This window comes from Sycon ciliatum, chromosome 9 (assembly GCF_964019385.1).
Source record: "Sycon ciliatum chromosome 9, ocSycCili1.1, whole genome shotgun sequence".
Lineage (NCBI taxonomy): Eukaryota > Metazoa > Porifera > Calcarea > Leucosolenida > Sycettidae > Sycon > Sycon ciliatum.
The window spans coordinates 22,654,947-22,669,311 of NC_088651.1; the positions used below are offsets into that span (position 1 = coordinate 22,654,947).

Genomic DNA, 14,365 nt, shown 5'->3' on the forward strand with positions numbered 1-14,365 from the left:
TCAAGAATGTCAGCATCGAAAACGGCATTCCCTATGGATATGTTTGAGCACATCAGGGACCATCCAATCCTGAAGGCATTTCTGGCTGCTGTCCAGTATTAATACTATTATACTGTGCGTACGCACCGGTCTCCAAAGGGATATATTAAAACAAGGCACATATGCGACATTTTTACAGATGAATCACGGCAACTGGCTGTGGCTCAAACTCAAGCCTCTTCGATCAAAGCAGTGTACAGCACTGTAGTACACAGTCTGTCATTGTCAATGCTAAGAACATGAATGCTTATGGCATTCACTGGTGTACTGAGGGAAGGACTACAGTCAGTGTAGTAGGCAGCTGAATGTATGTAACGACATGTTCGTCAGGTCTCCTGCCACAGCGTCTAAACAATGCCATCAGCCTAATGTGAAGATCTGATCTGAGTGAACTGAAGCCAAGGCCTGAGCGCAGAGGGTCGAGCAGTGCAGTGGGTCTGGCATTTTTAGTTTCTTCTACAATGTATTTCTGGCGCATGGTCGATCATAATCATGATCACTGATGCGATAATACCGCTTCCAGATTGTGTAGCAACAGACCACTACGTACTACACTAGCACAAACAGCTACAATAGATGAGCAGAGGTGACATGACTACGTCTACAGGTAGTACTAGTAGCCAGACCTGTGTACTGGTATTACTATTAGTACTATTACTGTTACACTTGAAATTTACAGTATGGCTCCTTTCCCACTTGCCTTTTACGTCTCCCGGTGCGCTGACATGATACGGCACTCCATGAACACGCTTCTTCAGTGACTTCACAAGTCTGATTGCGACAGCTTTGAGGATAGGAAACTAGTAATAATATTTCCTCTTCCTTGCCTGCCCTTGCGCTGATCTGACAGGACATGAGGATGCAGTTGCACAGACTCTGTGAAGTATGATCTACGTCGAGTAGCAAAAATGTCTTTGATGAATGCCACATGAATAACGATTGTTAATTTGTTACCGTTGATCTACACTCTACTGTCTACACAAGGCTACAGACTACTCTGGTCAGTACATGTACAGTAGATCTACTAGTGAGTTGAAGCGTGACGGTACCAGTGCAGTACTTGCCAGTTTCAACCAGGAGCATCCGAGCGCGATTTTGTACACTTCCAACCTCTGAGAGACTCTCGATCTCCTGTGCCTGTGCCTGTGGCGGTGCGTCTATGATCAGCTGAAGGAGTGAAGGCAACGGCTGCGCTACTTCACGCCCTTGCCCGCGCCTTGACCGTGTCCTGCTGCATGTACACGGCCCGAGAAGGCAGTTGACTGCGTAGGACAACCTCGCGAGCGTGCAGGCATCGAACACAAAGCTCGTCTGATTTCTCGTCACACGGATGAGGATCTGCTGTCGTACTCAGATGTGCAGACCACATCTCACTCAGAATCTTCCTCTCCTTGAGCGGCGCAAGGCGTTAGTTGTTGTCGCTGCCGGAGCGAATAGAATTTCTGTGTTGAATTATTTCATCCTGCTGAAGTCCGTCAACGGTTTCTCATTAGCCTGCAAGCAAATTTGTAGCGTGTCGGAACAGACGCTTCCTCTGAAACAATAGAGAGTGCCCGCTGTTTTTCGGCGAGGAAGTAGTTGGCTGGCCCGGTAAACGTTTGAATTGCCAGCTTTCGACATGACCTCTGACAGGATGCGCTACTGCAGCAGCGTAGCAGCAGCCACTGGTGGTGGTGGTGGTGTTCATCGTCGCACCGGCAGCAAAGCTATTCTGATACTGTCTCTAATTTCAAGTAAGTGCTCTCCCTCCTATTTCACTCTTTGGACGTTTCGCCTATTCCAGGCCGTTTCTGGTGTCATTGATTCCCTGCTGGGTAATTTGTTGTGAAATGCGCTACATGCCTGCATCTGGTTTGTGCTGGCTGGACATAATGGCTTCAGTGTTCTCCACTTCATCACTGGAAGTGGTCGTTTTGTCTCCTCGAGTGTTTCGTGTGAGGGCTCGTGGCAATTATTTCATTATTAGCGCACTTGTTTCAATCGAGCCCCAAGCGCAGCTTGACGTCTCGCGGAATGCACTGTATCATGTCTTTAGGTCTTTTGTATTTGTAGTTCAACGATTGTGTTGTCCTCCAACACAATCTACAGTAGATCTACATGTACGTATCTAACATACCAGTAGCAGTCATTGCTAGCTTCCTTGCGAATGCGCTGAGCATGAGCGTAAAAGGCCTCAGCTTGCTCCGGAGCTCGGTGTGTTTGAAACATGCAGCGGGTGGATGGGGGAGATAATGCTCCCTGTTTGTGGAGGAATGCTGTATTCTTGGGACGGATTTAGCACCTCCATTGTTGTGCCGTCAAATATTGATCGACTCCATGATCGATTCGTCGCAAGGAAGATTGCACTCGTGAAATGAATGTACCTTGATTTAGCCAACTGGGCACACTGAGTGCGAGTATAAGCCCTGCTTGATGGTCCTGAACGAAGCATTCACCCTAAGCTGCAAGCTGTGTGTGTGTGTCGTGGCCTGGTCTGACTCTGGGACTGACCCAGGTCTCTCCATCGCCATCACTCAGGATTACATTGGCATTGTATTGCTTGGAGTTCATTGTACGCATGGTCGAAAGTGGAAAGTGCGCAGTCAAGCGAACTGCAACGCGGAAGGTGTGCACCGTGTTTTTTACACAGTACTCGGCACACTGCGTGGTGTGTGTGTGTGCGTGCAGACCTTTTGGACTGCACTCTGAAGTGCAGTGCGCAAGTGGCGGAACAGCATTGATGATTGAATGATTCGATTGTTGCTTGTACACGATTCCTCCGCAGCAGTCCTTGAGTTCAACACATTGTTCAGCTCACTCTTCCTACATGCACATCATTGTTGCGGTGATCTGAGATCGACCTGTTTACATAGCCATTGAAGTTTCATGTTTTGGCATTATCCCTGTACATGGTTACACATTGTTAATGTATATGATGAAACTACTTCTCTACTACATACATGTACCTCCATAGGCCGCAACATCCTCACTGTGGCTTGCTCCCAATCTCGATCGCAGAGAGACTTTTAGGCGCCTTCCTTGAATGCATGTCCGATATCCATAATGATTATGACAATGTTGTCATGGACGCGGATGGAGAACGAAGGATAATTTTATAGTAAAGAAAAAGGACCAAGAAACTACAAATTACACTATAATGTCCACTAACACCACCAGTTACTAAACAACCAGCTCATGCGATGACATTGCACGACACTGACCGACGGTGCTGACGTTCCCATCCTAATGTTATCATATAACTTAGAACCTTCCAAGTTGGAATGCCGTTGGAGTGCGCATCCAAGATGTGCTAGCCCTGTTAGCCAGTTAGTTGTAGAACGTCAGTACCGTCAGTCAGCGTCGTGAAATGTTATCGCATGAGCTGATTGTTTAGTAACCGGTGGTGTTAGTGGACATTAGAGAAGTTCCGCATAACGTAATTACGCTATTAAAAAACATAGTCGATCTATGGAACGTCTTATGTAAACTGCATGCGCATCTGGGTACCGCCATACATAGTTTTCAAATCACGTAGCTGCCCTTGGCAAATCCGAACGCGGCAGTGTACGACCAGATCGACCTGGGGAGAGTCATAAATTTGTACCCCAATCCACTTACGGACCAGCTACGTTATCAGAGCCCTATCTACGTACTCTCCGTAGACAACTTTCCATAAGTGGAGTGCAAACTTGCGAATTCACAAGTTTTTCCCGCCCACTAACGTAAAGTTGCTCAACTTTTACGTAGTGCGGAACCTCTCTATTAAAACGTAACTTGTAGTTTATTGGTCCTTTTCTCTTTACTACAATGTTGTTTGTTGTCATGTCGTTTGTAATAACTTTGTATGATGATTCAAGTGTAGAAGCTGCATTATTCTAGAGAGATTCTGCTCGACTTGAAACTTAGAGAAAGCACGTCAAAAGGAGCTGCCTGGGTTAGAACTCACGCTTGCACGTGTCCTAGGCACAGATTGTTACACGGAGAAGAGGGTCTTTAGAATGTGCAACACTCACAGAAAATACATATGGATCTGCTCTGTATCATTCAAATTCGGGAGAAAACTCGTTTTGAGTCGAACTCGCAAGGTTGATCATTATCCCTTGCATGATTTAGGACCTGTGACCAATCCTGCAGTTATTGCTCATTTGTTTGTTTAATTGTTTTGCATTACTTGTACATGTATTAGAACACATGCTCAACTCATGTGCAATATTGACAATTATTATCCCTTCCACGTATCAGGGCCTGAGCCCTTTCCATATGTTTTATCACTCTGTTTATATGAAAACAAGCGTTTCGGAGACAGCAACTTTAAGATGGCAATCAAGTGTATTAACTCGGCGGTCGACATACTTTATTACAATAGTAACAAACATGCGAGAGCAATGTGAATGTAAAATGTACATGTAAAAAGAAGAAGAAGTGTTCAGAACGGTTTTCTCGTTATGTGTCTATATAATTGCCAAATTTGGAGCGTTAATTGTGAATGCATTGTTGTGGACTGTGTGTGTGTGTGTGTGATTTGGCCGTGTTGTATGCAGTCCTTGCCTCTCCGAGTGATGTCGTCGCTACAACGGCAAGCTTACCGCCTAAGGCGGTACAGGCCTTTGTCGGCGACAGTCTCATGCTCCACTGTAGTCTGAACTTCCCGGGTGCCGTGACCCTCTGGCAAGTTAAACCGAGTAAGTACAGCCAAGCGAACGCAGACTGTAGAGTCGTCCCCCCCCCCCCCCCACTTCTGTATACCGTACTGTCGGGTGTTGAAGAACAGGGGGTCAGCCTCCTAGCCATGGCCGTTTGTATGGTCATATACTACAGTCTGTGTGCACAGTTAAAGGGGAAGTCCGGTGAAAAATTTAAATTTCAGGGTCGGTAGAGTTTCGGGCGCTGAGTCGAATGGTGTTGGTCCCACGTGTCTCCGACAAAGCGTTCTCGAGATATTTCCGTTTGAAAAACTGAGTTTCGGGGGCTGCGCCATGACGTCATGCGGCCGCGCCACACCCTCTGCAACGTCATAGCGTGCAGCTAGGTCAAAAGGAGTGCGTGAAAGCAATAGTGTCAGTGCTATTTCAAGTGATTTGGCGACTGATATTAGGTGATGCAAGCGACCCCGAAGACCTGTAACTCCTTGTGAGAGTGAGCATGCAGCCATGGCTGACCTTCATGAGTTCGGTCTGGGGCTGAGAATCTCGGTATTGAGCTGAAGAAATGGCCGCGCGGGCCCGTCAAGAGTGAGCGCTACTGAGTTTCCGACTGATGAAGAAGCAGCAGCTCATATTGCAGACGAGGCTGATGTAATTATCAGATCGCTGGAGAGCAGGGTCGCCAAAATGGAGAAGAGTGATGCGAGTGCTCTAAATGTTGTTCCATACCGATTAGATTCGCTTAGACTCCAGTGCTAGGCAGTAGCCTGCCACATGGTGATGTTTTGGTGCGAACTTGGAATATTTCGGACTACTCAATTGGAGAACAGTGCAGGCTCTTTGAACCACGGGCACGACTCTTCGCTCGCAACGCTATGGAATCTGAAAGTTCTAGGTCCGGGAGCTGTTCGCTGTTTTGTCACTTGTCACGGTTGTGCACTCATCGCTGTAGCATAAAATAATGAGGCGGGAGCGGAAAACTAAACATTTCTGTCTCAAAGTACAATCACCGGCACCGCGTACCGGCAAGGAGAAACGCACGTTCTCTGACTACATCATAATAATACGACTGATATGAGTGTAGTACATGACAAGTCCGTGTGTTGACTAGTTTTCTGAGTCTTGTGCCAGTTGTGACTCGAGTCTTGTTGTAGATACTACCCCAGCACGGCAGTGCGGGTCCAATGCGGGAGTAGTTCCGTCTGTGATGAGTTTGTTGACTGCACTACTGCTAGATAACACACTGCACGCACTGCATGCACGCAGCGCGTAGAGGCTGACGGAAAAAGTCCAACTCGGAAACGGCTAAAATACGGTATAACCTCGAGGGTTACCGAGCTTAAAATCACAAAGTACGTAGTGTTTGTAACACTGAATTGAATGGTCTTGGTCCGAAGAAGCTGCGACAAACGGTTCCCCAATCGAACGCGCTCCGAATATGGCCATTTTTGTACACACCTAGATGGTGTGGCTACCTGGCTGCACGCTGTGACGTCATCACCTGGATCTGGGTGATGCGCGCTCAAATTCGCACATGTTCGATTGGGCGTATCTGACGAACCATAAACCGCAGCATCCTCGGACAAAGACCATTCGACTCAGCGACCCGAACTCTACGGACTGTGAAATTTATATTTTTCACCGGACTTCCCCTTTAAGTCACCGTGTATGCATGGGTATGCTGTGCTTGGTGAAATCCTAGCCTGGTCGTTCTTTGTCGCCCGACAGTACTGTAATATGGTGTTACCTCACTGCTTACTCTCTCTCTCTCTCTCTCTCTCTCTCTCTCTCTCTCTCTCTCTCTCTCTCTCTCTCTCTCTTTCTTTCTCTCTCTATCTCTCTCTCTCTCTCTCTCTCTCTCTCTCTCTCTCTCTCTCTCTCTCTCTCTCTCTCTCTCTCTCTCTCTCTCTCTCTCTCTCTCTCTCTCTCTCTCTCTCTCTCTCTTTTTCTCTCTCTCTCTCTCTCTCTCTCTCTCTCTCTCTCTCTCTCTCTCTCTCTCTCTCTCTCTCTCTCTTCCCTCTTTCTCCCTCTTCCTCTTTCCCGTTCCCTCTCCATCTCCGATTGTTACTGCATTAGCCAGGGACAAAGAAGGAAGATGTCAATTATTAAATAGCCTTCTTCCTCTCACTAAGCTCCCTCGAAACGCTTTGTTAACGCTATGAATAAAATGAAGGCCGAAGGCATCATTACGCAACTAAGTAACTTGTTCGATATGTAGTCATATTCATAGCTTAATTTAAACATTGTCTCCTCGAAGATTCTTTGTAAACGCTTTGTTGTCCGTTTTTACTCCAGGTGGCATGTTCCATTTCTATGTTGACCCTCCATTGGACGGTGGTCGAGTGAACTTTCTAAGGAACGGAACGCTGTACTTCACAGACCTGGAACTCAACGACACAGGCTTGCTGCAGTGTCAGTTGCGCAATAATTCCCTTCTCAGCTTTCACACAACAAATCTAACCGTCAGCGGTGAGTGCCTGCCTGCTTTGATATATAGGTCACGTGATATATGGGTCATGTGATATGCAGGTCATGTGATGTATAATTATGTCATGTGATGTATGGGTCATGTGATGTATAGGTCATGTGATCTATTGATCATGGGATCTATGGGTCATGTGGTGTATAATTATGAAATGTGATGTATACTTATGTTATGCAATGTATAGGTAATGTGATCTATAGGTCATGGTCATCTGTTACTGCTTTCAGCACACTGATTGGTAATGTATGGGTCCTGTTTTGCTTGGCTATCCCAGAACGCAGCACAAGCCCACCATCCATGATGCCGGCATCCATTCAATCCAGTAAGAATAATTCCATGGTTACCCAGTAAAGTGAAGATTGTGTGGGGTGCGTGATCCCGAGTGCTTGCATTTAGACTCTGTAAAGTGGTGTGTGTTTATTGTCTGGTGATCACACGGATATGAAACTCGGAGTTGCCTCGGATAATGTGATTCTTTTGTGTGTACACGTGTGTGTGTACACATGTGTGTGTGTGTATGTGTGTGCTTGTGCTTGTGTCTTACGTGCACATGTGTGTCTGTGTGTGTGCATCCGTGTCTGTGCGTGCGCTGGTGTATTGATATGTGCCTGTGCGTATGCCTTTGTGCATGTGCCCGGTTGGCCATGTGTCTGTGTTTGCGTTTGCTTCTTTCAGCCATTCCGCTGGTATCTACTCTTCCACCAGTGCAAGCCGGTAAGTCTTTAACCCATTGAACGCTGATGACGTCTATAGACGTCATTGAAAATGCCCCCCAAGCGCGGGATGACGTCTATAGACGTCATGGGATATTATAGTGATTTCTGGCACTGTCTGGTGTGTAAAAGCACTGTTAGTCAGTTGGATCATGATCCTGCCTCTTGTACGATAGGTCGTTGGTACGAATCCCGCTCGGAAACACTACGCGTCTTTTTTTCGTCTCTTTTCAGCGATCTTTCAGCTGCAATTTCACGCATTTGGCGTATTTCACGCAATTTGAGCAAACTTGCGTCCCCTATTGTGATGCACTATTCTTTTTGGGGACTGTATCGATTCTGTCACCCTGTGGTTGATAGTCTTGGCAATCATTTCCAAAATATTTGAGGACCCCAGTTGCCAGAACCCTGGAGTTTTAGAACTTGCTATTGGCCCTGTTTTTAGCATTTTATATGCAGAGTACCATAGGCAAGGCCCAGTAGCGCTGAATGGGTTAAACACTCAGTGCAATCTCGCTTGCCCCACTACTGCCGGTGCATTGGTACAGTGAAACCTGGTGTAAGCGACCTCTGGGTTTAGCAATCACCTGCTCTTAATGACCGTCTTTCCGTGCACCGACGGTTCTACGCAGACACTGTGGGACCTGGTTCTAAAGACCACCTGGCTTTAACGACCGCTTTTGCTTAAACCCGGTCTTACTGCAGCTGCTTGCAGCTGTATAGCCTCACCATGCTTATGCCACTCATTGCTCATACTCCCTAGCTGGATCAATACGGCAAACAGGGTGTACTGCCCCTTTCGGGTTGCCCACCCTAAGCACTGCACCAAAGCAGGGCATGCATAGATACACATACACATACTCAGACCCAGACCTGCCCATCGCGGAAGCGATGATGGCGAACAGCTATGTTAGACATGGCAACTTGTGCTGGGATTACACCATTCAACAGCTTGCAAGGCTGATGAATCGACCGCCACTAATTTTAGCCTGGTATCCACTACGCAGATGATTGAAGTGGCTTTTTCTGGCCAATGAATCCCAATTTTTTTATTTTTCCACTTTTTCCATTTTTTTTACAAACACACGACACACCGCATACTCCGGCATACACTGGCTGTTGGTGACCGCCCAGGAGAATGAAAGAAGAGCTAGGAGAATGAGAAAGAGAAGAAAGACATGTGCGACCATAATCGTCGGGAATTGAACCCGCAACCTCTCGATTGGAAATCGACTGCTCATACCACTGGACCATATGCTGTGTTGCCACACCTGCCGACATATCAGTAGCCTGCCGATTTTTGAGGCATGTCACGACCTGCAGACAATTGACCTTCTCCTGCCGACAACAGCCATGAAAGTGTTCAAGTTTGACCTTATGCATGGTTTAGGAGTCGTGATCCAGATTTTTGACTTTTACTGCGCATCACGAGTGTTTCCATAGCTCTCTCCTGAGGCGCTGAGCGAAATCATCATCCGTCTCGGGGAAAATCGGCAAACTCAGCCTGAGTGTCACGCAAAACCATTAATGTTTTTTTCTTATCAGTGCTGCATGTGTGTGTATCGAGGTCGCTATGGGGGGGGGGGGGGGGGGCGGGGGCAAAGCCCCCGGATGATGCATTTTATTTTGTCATGCTACTGATATTTGGCTAGAATGATGTGGCAACACTGCATATGGGACACGTGTGTGACATACACATACACACACACACACACACACACACACACACACACACACACACACACACACACACACACACATACACACACGCGCACACACACACATACACACACACACACACACACACACACACACTTTCTAACGTATGAAATGTACACGGATGTCCTTGTCCTACGCAGGACTATCCTGCTGGGGGATGGCCAGCTGGGTAGACTGCTTGTTAACCCTTTCAGTGCCAAGGGGGTCAGAAGAATTCAAATTTTTCCGAGTTGAGCTGAACTCAAATTTTTCATAGCTCAGCTGTATATCCACGGATCTTTACAAACGATGGCTCTCTGGAAAGATATCATGGCCAGGCAGACAGCTGTGAAGAGAATATGCAGCGAAAATAGTCTTCCTCGCGAGGGGCGCCTGAGCGAAGTCCGTTTTCTGCATTTTCGTAGCATCTGCACTTTCTCACGCGCGCGATCGATCGCAGTGCAGTCAAATTTCAACGCACGAAATTCGGACAAAGTTGGCCTGAAAGCCACTGAAAATCTCGATGTTTTGATACCCAATACGCATGGGTTGCCGCGAAAGAAATAGAGAAACCCGCGATGCGCATACGTCATGTTCTCTACACGCGACAATTGTTTGTCCGAGCGCGCGCGCTTCAGGCTTCGCCCTGGCGATATCTATCCTCACGGACACAAAGCGATGTGATGAGTCGATAGCCAAGGTCTTCCTGAAGACGTAGAGTGGTCGTTTGTAACTCTCCTGTGTGTAGAAGTGGAGATACGAATTTATTTGTACTCACATACTCAGTCTGGGCGACTAAAGTCGCCCGTGGCACTGAGAGGGTTAAGCTGTCTGATCATTATTGTTCCTGGAATATTTTGATTCCCGTACATGATCAGTGCTCGGGAAAGTTGGGTTCCCACAGGCTTTGTGCTGTTATGCGTATAACTGTTTCCTTATGGGTCTCTTCACTGGTTTGTTTGTTTGTATGTGTATGTCTGTGTGTGTGTCGGGGGGGGGGGGGGGGTCTGTGCGCGTGCTTGCCTGTTGGCCTCGGTCTGATCATTTTTCAGCTCCGGATGGCATCCCGCGCAACGTGTCCATCGCTGTACTAGATGACACGCGCATCAACGTCTCCTGGACCGTAAGCTAATGGATTTTACTTTGTGACGGTATTCCCATCGAGTGGTTTCACATCTATTACATGATCACAAGGGACAGCCATGTTTGTTACAACTCCACTCAACCCTTGCATCCATGGGTCACATGATATCTGCCATGTTGGTTCAACTGTCCACATGACGGGATCACTTTCAGCGCAAGTTTGGTCACATGACAATACGGGACAGCCATGTTTGTTCCAACTCCACTCAGCCCCTGCATCTATGGGTCACATCATGACGGTGTGTGAACGAGGGCTGGCCTTTCCTATTTGAAGTGTTTGCCGGTGATAGGTTGCTGTGGTGCTTTTCAAATTCCCAAACGTCATATCCTTGTGCTTCTTACCGTATTTCTCAAAACGCGAAGACTCCACTGTAGCCATCCACTCTATTAGTGTTGAAACGATCTCACCGGATACTCGTTAGCTCGCTCGCCAGAAACTCGGCTCGTTTGTGCGGCCAGCTCGTTTGCACTAACGAACACCGTACACCGTACTCCGTACACATGGCAGTACATGTCGACCGGGGAGTCGTAAAAATATTTTACGACTCCCTGGTCGATCGATCGAGAGTCCAGTCCCGATCCCGCGCAAAGTGAAAATCACTCGCAGTTACAGGTGACTGTATGCCTGCACGACACTTGAGTTGTTTCAGTTGTCGTTGCAGCTTTGGTGGACTCTACTGATGTCTTGTTCCGCATCTGCTGACCTGTCGAAGGATATGCTTCGGTCACCTCTCCATTCGAGTGAAAGTTACGCTCAGTCGTTTGGAAGTTTTCTCCCGCGATGCAGCGAAGACCAGGGCTACTTGCAATCTTTGCAAAACGGTCTATTCTTACAAAGGCTAATCGACGACGGCGCTGAAAAGACATCTCGACACCAAACAGCAGTCCGAAGTGAAGCAGCAGCAACCCCAAATGCCGGCGGTGATAATTTGAACCAGCTGAAAAAATCGAACTTAGAAAAAAAATTTTCAAAAGAATAATCATAATAATTTGCCACATCAATGAAACCAAGCGTCCATAACCGGGTTATGGACTCTTGATGAAACTCGTTAGCTCGCTCGATAGCTTGCTCGTTAGTGGAACTGATCGCTCGTTTGTTATAGATACGCTCGTTTCAACACTACACTCTATCCATACATCTTCACAACACTCTCCAAACGGTCTCTGGCCTACACCAATCACGTAAAGAAAAAGAGATATTAAATTATTCGAATTTTCGGGCAAGGCCCATCTTCAGGCATTCCTGAAGATGGGCCTTGCCCGAAAATTCTTACCGTATTGTGAAAACACCCCGATGTTGACAGTGATCCGAATGGTATAGATATCTATTTACAAGGGGTTCTATGCAGCAGTAAAATCACTACATGGAGAATACTGATGAACTGACTTAGGATGTGACTATGATGGAGTTAGCAAACCCGGACAACGCCTTTGTGTGTTCTTCTGTGCATTTTTAATGAATTTGCGATCCAGGAGGCGATGGTGTCGCTTGTGGTGTTCCGCGTTACCGAGTACATAGTGTATGTACGCAAGTATCACGATGTGGGCAGCCTGGCTCGACCGTACCGGGCACCGGGAACCAGCCGGTCATTTGTGGTGAGTCCGAATTTCCTTCTCCAGCACCACTATCCCCAGATTCTCCATCCGTGTGCTGTCGCTGCTCAGTTGGTAGAGCATGAGACTCTTAAACTCGGGATCGTGGCTTCAGGGCACACACACGTACGCGCGCAAACACACGTACACGCCTAATTCAGTACCCGGTGCAAGCATAACGTCAAACCCGACGACTCGCATCTGAACATTAGTTGGCGTGCTGTTTGTTTTTGTCCACATAATAATTATTTATTTACGAGTTGGGTTTGTGAATGATAGTAAAAAAATGAAATAAGGAAATATGCACATTGTGCGGACTGTGCAGTGGAAGGTAAATTGGCCTAGAGTCAGCTGCTGGGAGATGGTGCAGCCCGTGGATTTGTCACAGGTTGGACCGGTACCCCCGAACTCCGGCATCTTCACAGAATGTGTCGTGCCCTAATTCATCATACCAATCCCGTATTCTACATCCACGTTTGTTTGTAAAGAGAAAAAGACCTATAAGTTAGTAGTTATGACAGTCAGTCCACGAAGGTAACCAAGGTAACGAGATAATTATACAGTCAGATAGTGCGACAACAAGGCACAATCTCTTTACATATCACTATTGGCTTGACATTGGAGTTTCTATGTTTGCTTCCTACGCATTTGTTTTCTGGCCACATATGTACACTTTATGCTTTTGTCAGGTTTTCGGGTGATCTTGTATGGGTGTGTGATATATTTGTGGAGTGCAGCATAGCACATATTGATGACATTTCTGTGCCTGTGTGTGTGTGTACGTGCATGTGTGCTTGTGCGTGTGTATTGTTGTACGTGGGCGCGTGAGTGTGTGTGTGTGTTCGTGTGTTTCTGTGCGTGACTGGGTGGGTGTATGTATTTGGAATACAGGTTGAACACTTGGACCCAGACACTGTGTACTCCGTGCATGTAGCTGCTGCTAACTCAGCCGATGAGGGAGCGAGCACGGAAGAGGAAGTCATCAGAACGTTTGAGAAAGGTTAGTGATACCGACAGTACATGGACAGTTTGACCCAAGCCGGAGTTTTCGTTTACGTCAATTTTTCTGGAGGACCTGAGTCATACCGTACGAGGCATGCACTGCGAGTCTGCGGCCTGGTGAACTCAGCGGGGTTTCAAATTTGCGCTACTAAAATGGTTAGGAGGTACAGAAACGGGAGAAAAGTGAATATTTTCGTTTTGAAAGCGTTTTAAAGTCTCAGTCAGAGTGACTGGACTGCGGCTGATCACCGAATCCACTACAAACTTGCTTCTGTGCAAAACGTCCTTTGGACAGAAATGATCTGTGGGATGACAACATTACATAGGCGGTCATGGCGAAAGTGCAACATCATCACCGCGTCATGTCACAACCTGGGCTGCCAGCTATGAAGCAATGTCTGAAACTCCCGACCAAGAATGGCTTACAGCTGCAAAGAATATTGCCTTTGAAAGCCAGCTTAGGCTTGTGAAGGTGTAATTGGAAGCCTGTTTATAATTTTACAGGTCTTTTTCGGCAAAACAACTGCATTCTCAATGTTGACAAGTCGCCAGCCTTTGGTGGCTCGAGCTGGTACTTGTCAAGCACAATACCATGTGTTTCATTCTGTACTCTTTCTCAACCTGCAGGCTTTGTACCGACGGTGTTTGACCCGTCCCGACCGCAAACAACCACTCTCTCCAATGCGGTTCTAACCAGCACACTTGCCGCCACCACACCACCGAACTCCAACACATCCGAAGGCAGCGAGGGTAAACTGATCTTCGGTCTCTCTGCACTGGTGTTTGTGGGTATAATTGTGGGTGCCTTTGCCGTACTCCTTCTCTTCCTGCTCCTGGCCGTCTGCCTCTATTGCAAGAAGTCCAAAAGTAAGCTATTGTTTATGGGATGATTTGCTCTCTCTCTTTCTACCTCCTCTCTCTCTCTCTCTCTCTCTCTCTCTCTCTCTCTCTCTCTCTCTCTCTCTCTCTCTCTCTCTCTCTCTCTCTCTCTCTCTCTCGCTCTCTCTCTCTCTCTCTCTCTCTCTCTCTCTCTCTCTCTCTCTCTCTCTCTCTCTCTCTCTCTCTCTCTC

At 47.2% G+C, this 14,365-nt stretch overlaps 1 protein-coding gene across 1 annotated transcript in view; it reads left to right on the top strand.

Annotated features, from left to right (window-relative positions):
- The first annotated feature begins 1,171 nt into the window (after positions 1-1,171).
- The window catches only part of LOC135825327 (uncharacterized), a 16,210-nt gene continuing 3,016 nt past the window's right edge, over positions 1,172-14,365 (top strand). Inside the window, exons 1-9 of the mRNA XM_065338064.1 lie at positions 1,172-1,772; positions 4,560-4,700; positions 6,957-7,130; positions 7,421-7,468; positions 7,822-7,860; positions 10,610-10,680; positions 12,174-12,296; positions 13,185-13,293; positions 13,923-14,162. Of these exons, the coding sequence (XP_065194136.1) occupies positions 1,658-1,772; positions 4,560-4,700; positions 6,957-7,130; positions 7,421-7,468; positions 7,822-7,860; positions 10,610-10,680; positions 12,174-12,296; positions 13,185-13,293; positions 13,923-14,162 (1,060 nt within the window). The 5' untranslated portion in view covers positions 1,172-1,657. The remainder of the gene's footprint in view (positions 1,773-4,559; positions 4,701-6,956; positions 7,131-7,420; positions 7,469-7,821; positions 7,861-10,609; positions 10,681-12,173; positions 12,297-13,184; positions 13,294-13,922; positions 14,163-14,365) is intronic.